This window comes from Pyrus communis, chromosome 17 (genome assembly GCF_963583255.1).
Source record: "Pyrus communis chromosome 17, drPyrComm1.1, whole genome shotgun sequence".
NCBI classification, from domain to species: Eukaryota; Viridiplantae; Streptophyta; class Magnoliopsida; order Rosales; family Rosaceae; genus Pyrus; species Pyrus communis.
In genome coordinates this window covers 2,982,683-2,992,355 of record NC_084819.1, presented here as the reverse complement: position 1 = coordinate 2,992,355, position 9,673 = coordinate 2,982,683, and the positions used below count along the sequence as shown (strand labels likewise).

At 35.8% G+C, this 9,673-nt stretch overlaps 1 protein-coding gene across 3 annotated transcripts; it reads left to right on the top strand.

Moving 5' to 3' along the window:
- The first annotated feature begins 1,015 nt into the window (after positions 1–1,015).
- LOC137721750 (probable E3 ubiquitin-protein ligase ARI7) lies at positions 1,016–9,291 on the top strand. 3 transcript variants are annotated; one of them, XM_068460773.1, is made up of 15 exons: positions 1,016–1,312; positions 2,431–2,555; positions 2,884–2,989; positions 3,100–3,190; positions 3,493–3,665; positions 4,442–4,546; positions 4,635–4,723; positions 5,680–5,787; positions 5,929–6,019; positions 6,128–6,202; positions 6,669–6,716; positions 7,793–7,864; positions 7,997–8,096; positions 8,181–8,307; positions 8,769–9,291. In XM_068460773.1, the coding sequence occupies exons 1-15, from the start codon at positions 1,136–1,138 to the stop codon at positions 8,944–8,946; spliced, it is 1,665 nt and encodes a 554-aa protein (XP_068316874.1). In that variant the 5' UTR covers positions 1,016–1,135; the 3' UTR covers positions 8,947–9,291. The 3 variants fall into 3 exon arrangements, with proteins under 3 accessions (XP_068316874.1, XP_068316873.1, XP_068316872.1); XM_068460772.1 differs by having other exon boundaries at positions 6,128–6,217; XM_068460771.1 differs by having other exon boundaries at positions 6,128–6,217; positions 7,997–8,307.
- The last annotated feature ends 382 nt before the right edge of the window (positions 9,292–9,673 follow it).

Here is a 9,673-nt window from a genome sequence, read left to right as displayed (position 1 = left end):
ATTAAACGACTCACTCACTCCTTTCATAACCTTAAAAATCTACATCCATCATGTCCAACGTTCATTGAAGAATTAATATAAAATTTTGAGAAATGGATGACGAAGACATCATTTGGGGAGATCCATAAGAGCTATGCCACAAATTTTTTCAAGGTTTACATTGTGTTTGGACGATGAAAATAAACTTGTAAATCTTGAGATTAATTGATACAACCGATAATTAATCTAAACTAAAAAGAAATTTTAACTTTTAGTTTAAAACTTTAGTGCATGTTCACTTAACAAATGATAAAAAGAAAGGAATCTGACAGCTAAAACATATGAGAAGTAAGGAAAAGAAATCAAATCAACTAGTCTTTCTTATTCGATCTGAATTCCAATATAAAGATATTCAATTACGAGTTTAAAGGAAAAACTTATACTTTTCCTGTTCCTAATCCGGATTTGGAAATCAAAGTGATTCCAAATCCAATTCGTTTCAATGATACGCCAAGTTGGGAATGGTCAGCAAATAGAGGGTGGAAATAGATATTAATTAATTAAATACTTATTTTTTGGTTAGACCATCTCCAATAGTTGGACTAAAAGTCAAATTTTTTAGCCTGAAAAATTTAGCTTTTAGCCCAAAATAACTTTTCTACTCCAATCGTTCTACCCTAAAATTTTAGCCCGAGATTATTAAAGAATGAACTTAGGTTTTTTTTTTTTTGTTAAATTAAATTTAAAAAAAAAATGTAGATTATCGTAAATTAATTTTATGAACATTTTAATCTAAAAAAATTTAAATTTCGATAAATATTGGGTAGAGTCCACCCCGATTTCTAGGCTAAATTTCGGAGGGAATTTGGCATTGGTTTAGCATTTAGCTCAAAATTTCCCCTTGGGTTGGAGTAGGTTTGGGGGGAAATTTTGAAAGGTAATTTGGCTTTTAGCTCACTATTGGAGTTGATATTAGGAATTTAATTAAATATTTGGAAAAAAAAAAAAAAAAGGAGTTGTATTATTGTATATTTCTTTGCGGCTCTCCAATTTTCTCTTTCCGGTTTTGACACCGACTTTTCCCTTTGCTTTCTGTAACCAACTCATACACTCCTCCTACGCCGGCTGCGGTTAGGGTTTTTGTGGTCGGACGGTGATGGACTCCGAGGACGATATGCACGACGCCAACGACGTGGATTCCATGGACGACTACGACGGCTTCTACAGCGACGAGGACGCTTTGGACTACTACGGCAGCGACGATGACGACGCCGATGTCGATTTCGGCGACGATAATGAGGGAATCCAGAGGATCGAGGCCAGTCGAGCTGAGGTTTGTACTACTCCATCCCTTGCTTTCTCTCTCTTCTGTGAATTTCTTGAAATTGACTCGCTCTGATACTTGCTCTGTTTGGGAGCTGAGATGGCTCTGGATTAGCTTTGATCACTTGAATTTTGTAACTTTACTTGATAAAAGCTCCAATTTAGGGAAATCCTGCCCCTCACTCGCGCCTTATTTAGTCCAACACAGTTGGACTAAATAATCCTACCAGTGGGCTCTTTCTAGTTGTTGTTGTTGTTGTTAATGGATTAGAAGGGTTTATTGTATACTTTTGTTGTCCGGGTAATTTTGTCCAATTGAGCTGAAGTGAATGCCTTTCGTGGTGATGGTAGTCCCGAGGTCGAGTAAGGGTACTTCAGTCTGTTGGCATTGGTTTGATTTGTAGAGTAATGGAGGAAAGCTAACAAACCATTACATACACACTCTCGTAGATTAAGAGGACGGGATGAACAAGTTGACAATTGACACATTGTGAGTAGAAGACATCTCTACACAGTCGCCGAAACATGAACATAAGGGAATTACCTGGATAAAAAAAGCCGTCTTCCATTCATTCAATCACTTTTTCACTAGTTGCCTACTATTTCAGTTTAATTGGTTGGGGATATGCGCACGACAAGAGCTTCACTACTAATAGCAAATTAAAGAATATGTGCTGATTCTCAGCAAGAATAAAAAGCTTGTATCATGTGCCAGCCAGGCAGCTGCAAGTGAAAGACTTTCCACTCAGTCATGCTATTTGGTTAATGCAACACCAGTGAAGTGAACCACCTGGAGGCCTCCCCTTTATAGTTACTGTGAATTTTACAGATTTTAAGCATTCTTGATATCATGTTGAAGACTTTTGTCTCTACCACAAGACCCAGTCTTGATGAACTAAATTCTTACTTTGTTGTCTCCAAGGAGCCATTTTTTCAGACGTGTATGCAAGAAAATATATATATATATGTGTGTGTGTGTGTGTGTGTGTGTGTGTGTGTACTTATGGGTATGGATTTGAATGTTAATTTGAATATTCAATCTTGTTTCCATTGAAAGGATTTTGCCAGTCAATTTGAGGAGCTTATAGTGTTCTCATTGATTTCGTAATTTTCATTTTTTTTCTCCAGAATAATTATATCATCTTGAAGGAGTCAGATATAAAGCAGCACCAAGAAGATGATATTGCAAGTGTGTCTGCTGTGCTTTCCATATCAAGAGTTTCTTCTAGCATTGTACTTCGTTACTTTAATTGGTATTGAATTTTTCAATTGTTCATCTCTATTAGCATTCTCAGTTTCATATGTATGCAGAATTGTGCTTTTTTATTTCAACGGTTCTTCGGAACTGTATGCTGTGTTGTGAGTGAATATGGTAACCTGTGAACTATTATCAGTGACCCTTGTAGCCAATCAGTATCTATCCTATCATCAGGGGGAGGGTTAGAACTTAGGAGGGTGAAGCTTCCTTCCATTCTGTAGCACATAATTACTCTTTTTGTTGAAATGGAAATAAGAGTTCCTGAACACCCATGCCCTCCCTATTTTATATGTAGTTTATCTGAAAAAGTTTTGGTATGGCAGGAGTGTAACTAAAGTGCACGAGGCATGGTTTTCTGATGAAGATAAGGTCCGAAAAACTGTTGGCTTGTTAAAGAAGCCAGTTGTTCAGTTCCCCAATTCCAGAGAAGTAAGCTTTATAAACATTAGGAAATTAGAGTCTGCTGTTTTGCTAGTAACTGGTTTGTTTTCTCTTCATGTGTTGTGTACACCATCCTAATACCTATTATTCATGGGCAGCTTACCTGTGGGATCTGTTTTGAAGCCTTTCCCCGTGGTAGCATCAGATCTGCCGCTTGTGGTCATCCGTACTGTTGTGCATGCTGGAAAGGTTTATTTCATTTTTATTTTTTTTTACCGAGTTCTGACTTAGTTACAAGAAATTTACAACTTCTGCACTGTTTTGAATAAGAAGAATGTAACGTAGGAACTTGCATGTCTTTTTAACGTCCATAGCTCTATTTAGTTGTTTAAAACAATCTTTTACATCTACTTGCTCTATTTTTTTTTCAATATTTGATCTCTGAATATTCATGGTATTTTTAATCTCATTTTAAATTGTGATCAGTTGCTATATGTTTCTTTCCATTGTCATGTTTTATGGTTATGATTATTTTGTTCCTTTTGTGATAGGATACATTAGAACATCCATTAGCGATGGTCCTGGTTGTTTGACGCTGAGATGTCCTGATCCGTCTTGTGGTGCTTCTGTTGGTCAAGACATGATTAGTATGTTGGTCAGTGAAGAAGATAACCAGAAGTACTCTCGGTACCTTATTAGGTCTTATATTGAAGACAACAAGAAGGTATATGTGGAATTTGATTTTGATTGTATGGGGCACTTGTCAGCCATTAATTCAATGGACTCTACATTACTAATAATGGATGATCAAAAGTTGGAGTACTTTATTAATTTTTCTTATTTTTTTTTTATAAAGTCTAGTTTCTTTCAGTCTAGCCCGTGCTTTTTCACTTCTTTAGGTTTAGATTTGAACTTAATAAAAGATTCAAAAGTGATTTTATTTTGTCTATTTATAGAGATGTAAACCCAAAGTTGTACAATAAATCTGAAATGTTTTTGGGTACCCAAGATTTGAATTTTTTTTTTTATTATTGATAATATAAAACATCTATAAATGTCCTTAAGATTGGCTTTTCAATAACAATATCAAAGAGAACTTCTTAATGGATCAACTTTATCAAATGTCTATCTCATTACTTTGTTTCCTTTTGCTTAGAAAACTATGTTATCGTGATAAAAAAAGTCATGTTAAAAAAATGGTGTTATCTATGTGTTTCAATACTCAATAGGTATTGAGGTTGACAATTTTAATTACTTTATTGAAAAATGATTGGTGGTTTCTTTTCTTTTCAATTACTCCTGTGCCAGTGTGGGCATGTGAGTGTGAATATATGAGTATCATTTTTTTTATTAGTGGTTTATTTTCTTTTTGATGGAACAATGATGTGTTCCTGTCTATTACTCTTGTGTGGTATAGTGGAATTTATGAATATCATTTTTCTTCCTTCATTTTTTTCCATTTTTTCACCATGATTTGTAATTCTTTTTCTTTGCTGCTAGACCAAGTGGTGTCCTTATCCGGGTTGTGAATATGCTGTTAATTTTGTTGGTGATAATGAAAATTATGATGTATCTTGCCTCTGCTCCTATGGATTTTGCTGGAATGTAAGTTTACTTTTGTAACTTTTGGTATTTAATATCTCAGCGAAAACTTATCTATATAGGTGAGTCATATTTTGTTTTGGCTGTGCAGTGTACAGAGGAAGCTCATCGTCCTGTTGACTGTAGCACTGTGGAGAAATGGATTTTAAAGAACAGTGCTGAGTCTGAAAACATGAACTGGTTTGTATTTTCTCTTAGCATCCAAAATTGTATTTTGTGGTTTTACACTTTTACAATTTACTTAATGCATTTCTCTTTTGATACATTTATTTACTTTCCGGTTGCTTCCATGGTAAGAATACCCCTTCATTAAGTGCTTGTCATAAGTAGAGTATTATGTTTTTCTTCTCCTTCTCTAACCTTTATTTTTCATTAATTTTCGTGTGCTGATTTGATGACTTCCACTGCTTTTGGTATACAAGGGAATTTAATGTGATAAATTGTGGGGAAATATTAACTTATTAAGTTGACCATGCTCCTGAAACTTTTGGGAATGTGATAAATTTATTATTGTACAAACTTTTGTTGTATTTGGTAAAGTTTTAAGGCTCATGAAGTAAAGGTAGTGCTTGTGAATTTAACTGGATCTGCACATACCAGGATATTGCAGAAAGTAGGGCTTGTTAGCTAGTATAATGGTCACTTCATTTCGTTTTTCTAGAATAAATTTTTTTGGTAATAGATTTTATGCGCAAGTTACGTGTGTGCATGGGTTAGTGTGTCTAGCGTCAGAAATCCTCTTAAATTTTTTCCTTAGGCCATGTTTGGTAACTCGGATTGGATTAGGAGGGAGGGTTAGATTGCTTTGGATCACGTTGGATAACATTAATGCAATGTTCTGTTTGGGTGCACAGGATTGCGGGGCTGTGAATAAACTAAAATATGCTCGTTTGAGTTTAATTTTCATGGCCTAGTGTAGGGCACGGTGCTGCGTCACTGGTCCTGTAACGTCTGGAAGTATATTCATTAATTATGTTGAATTGAGTGGTGCAAAGTGAAAACATGATTGGTTTTAGTTTCAGATACTCCATTGAAAGTTAACTTTTATCAACACTTTTATGTGAGTTGGTGGAATTCTTGGTAATTCACGATTCATTTTGTATGGTTCTGTCCTAACCTTTTTTAATGATGCTCAGGATACTGGCCAATTCTAAGCCATGTCCAAAGTGCAAGCGGCCTATCGAAAAAAACCAAGGATGTATGCACATGACATGCACACCACCCTGCAAATTTGAATTTTGCTGGTATGCTTTCTGCTTCTGTTTCTTACTTCAATGGAAATTTATTATTGTTTATAAAAAATATCTGAATACATTTCTTTTGATTCTGTTCTAATATGGTTAAGTTTTACGTGTGATGCTAAATGAATTATATGTACCCTGCAGGCTTTGCCTTGGTTCATGGGCGGAGCATGGTGAAAGGACGGGTGGTTTCTATGCATGTAACCGCTACGAGGCAGCTAAGCAAGAGGGAGCTGTAAGGATGATTTATACTTTTCTTTGTAGTAATTCTGTTTTATTTCCCCTTTTGGAAGAATAGCATTCTTTTTCTTCTATTATTTAGAGTTTGTATTATTGATTGTAGTATGATGAAGCTGAGAGAAGAAGAGAAATGGCAAAAAATTCTCTGGAGAAATACACTCATTATTATGAACGTTGGGTAAGCAATCAGCAGGTACTCACAATTTTCTTTTTCAAAATTCCGCTGTTTCTTGTGCTATACCATGAATTCATGCAAGAGATCTTCATCGTGCCAATTTTTAACAAATTCAGTTATGTTAGTAGCCTGGCTGTGTTTTTTGTCAGTGACCTTTTTCTCAATGATCAGAGAAGATATTGCTTCTCTTGACACTTATTTGATTACACTCTGGGTTTCTATTTCAATTTTCACCGAATTTGTTGCGGCAAACAGTAGTAGGTAGGTAGACACCTGTGCGTGACTTCAGTTTTGCAGGGACTGCATAGGAGGGTGGAAGCTTCCTTAAATTAGAATCAAGATTTTTCTGTGCATTATTCTTCCATCTTACGAATTTAATTGGCTAAGCCTTAATGCTGCTTTAAAATGGATCTTTATGAAAGTCCCTCTCTCTTTCAATCATTAACTAATTTTTTTTCTTCCTTGGCAGTCGAGGCAAAAGGCTCTTGCGGATTTGAATCAAATGCGAACTGTGCATGTAAGTATATGTGCTACATGCACACATACATATATACGAATAAAACATATATTCATGATTTCATGTATTAGCGATTTTCATTCTTGGATGAAGTTCAAATGTGTTTAACAATATGAGCTTAGAGCTCATCTTCTACTCCATTGTATAACTAGAACCATATTTAAACTTTGCAGATCTGAAATATTATTGATCAATTGTAATCGACCATGTTGCTAATGACAGATGCTAGGAAGATTGTATTCGTAATTGACCATGTTGCTAATGACAGATGCTAGGAAGATTGTACTTATTCTATTCATAGATGCAAGGCTAGAAATTAAGTTTGTGTAGGGTTAACAGCATAAACATGAGATTTTATGTGTTTTCACGTTTCAGAAATTAGACTTGAGAGAATAGAAAAATTGACCATAGTTGTGTTTCTCATCGTTCGAGCGGATTGTAGAACTAGAACCGTAGTTGTAGTTGCACTTACACCCCCTCGTGTCAACTGGTAGACTTTGACAGTGTAAATTAAAAAAATCATCCTTTAGGGACGCTATATGGATGTCTCATTTGCATTTGTTGAAGATGTTACCTTTTTTTTTTTTTTTTTCCATATCCAGGAGTAGGAAACTTATGTCTGAGTGTGTAAAGGAGATAGAATTAGTGTCTGTAGGTGGAGACAGGTTATGACTTGTGAGACAGTCAGTGGCTCTTCAACTATCTCGGTCATTAAATCAGAGATTCATGTTTAGTAGCATGCAATATTGGCTCCTTTATGGAAGGTGTGGTAGGAAGGAAATGGCGGGTTATTCTTTTTTTGACAGAAGGCAAGGAAGTGGATATACTTAGAGATAGTATTAAATCTTTTGTTTCCTTTTAAAATCTCTGTTAAAGCATTCAAGAGATTCAGTGTATTTTATCTTGATTGGGTTTCTTCAGTTAAAAAAGGGTAGTTTATGTTTCTTACTGAAAAAAATCACCGATTGCTAGAAGATGTTGGGTATGATTGTTTCAACCGGACTCTTGTCAGCTATTTGGGATTTCTGTGAAGTTACTATGTAATAACTGATGAATACGTTGTTTTTCTCTCTCAGATGGAGAAACTTAGTGACATACAGCGCGAGCCTGAGTCTCAGCTCAAGTTCATAACTGATGCCTGGCAGCAGGTGAATTCCTGCGTTTCTTGTTAGATATAAAATGAATTAGTTTAGTGCACAGTGTACGTATAACATGAAATCAGATTTGTTTGGTGATGAAATGCTGACATTATTTTTGCCTTTTTTTCTTTGTGTTTGTAGATTGTTGAATGTAGGAGAGTACTAAAATGGACATATGCTTATGGGTACTACCTGCCAGAGCGTGAGCAAGCAAAGAGGCAGTTTTTTGAGTACTTGCAAGGTATTAACTGTGTATATCTGCAGGAACTAGTTAGGAGTTGTTTTATAAGTTTTCTGAAATATTCAATTCTGCTTTTGTCTTCAGGTGAGGCAGAGTCTGCTTTGGAAAGGCTTCATCAGTGTGCAGAGAAGGAGCTACTGCAATTCCTTAGTGCAGAAGGCCCATCGAAAGAATTCGTTGATTTCCGTACAAAGCTAGCTGGACTTACCGGGTAAATATTGTGATGAAATATTAGTTGAAATTCATTTTCCATGGAATGTTTTGTGTTGAAATGTGTCTTGTCCAAAAAAACAAATGGAGTTATGTGTAAATAAAGAGGAAATCTCTGATCTGGTTAACCGCACTGAATTTCCTAGTGTATAGTTGTCTGTTCAACATTGTCTGGATGCAAAATGCAGCAAATGAAAAGGTCGAATCAGTGAGTCTTTAGTATAGGAACTGGAAGGAAGACAATATCCTTTTCTGAGTCTGTGAATGAGTGAGTCTTTAGGATAGGAACTGGCAGGAAGACAGTATCCTTTCATTTTTCATGTAATTTACTTGCGGATTTTTTTATTTTTTATTTTAAATTAGAGGTCTGTTATTGTGTTGCACGGTCAGTTATCTGTGACTACAAATTGATTCACTCCCTTGCCTGATTCAATCTTCTCATCCATTTCCCAATTGTGACAGGGTGACTAAAAATTACTTCCAGAACCTGGTAATGGCATTAGAGAAAGGCCTATGTGATGTGGACTCTCAAGCAGTTTGCGGTGGGTCAACAAGCTCAAAAAACGTAGGGAGCAGCAAAGCAAAAGGTGGAAGGGGAAAGGTAACCGGTCGAGGTGGTGGGTCCAGCAGAAATGTATAGCACGGATATTTGGACCAGTGATCAGTATCGTACAACAATTCCACGCCTGCCACATGTGCCATCACCGTTGGTGAGTATTCTAGCTTCCTGTGTTCCCAAGTCTGTTGGAGAAAAGAACTTAACGCAAGCTAAGAACAAGTGTACAATAGACGATGGATTCTTGGTACGAAAACTATGATAGTCTGAAATGGAAAAAAAATGCAGATGCCGTTTAGGGTGAAAAAAGGTTGGCCTGTTGGTATTTGTGTGTGTTGGTGGAAACATAATGTGATTATTCTGTACATAACATCGACGTGCTTATAAACTAGGGGTTCCACGACCTAATTTAAGTATATTGCAGTTGTCTATTGTGAATGCCGATATGCTGTATTTATTTTCGTATCAGTTTCAGTAACGTTTGTGTTTGGACTCGTTTTCTGAATCCGTATGCTGTGAAATTATTCCGAATTGCATTCATTGTAATAGTTAAAAGCAAGTAATGAGTAACGGGAAAAAACATCGCATGTCTGTTGCTTCTCGCGTCATTGTTTGGTTTTGGTTTTTGCAGTTTGCACTCAACGAGTGTATGATCAAGAATGTTGGTTCTTCTAATTTCGGATTCGAACAGTGCCCTATTCTATCCTATTTTTACTTGAAATATATTTTGCTAATTAAAATGTGGCCATTTTTTGTTTCAAAGTCATTAAACATGTGTACAATCGGTGTTTGGAAAATGTTTTGTCTAAAT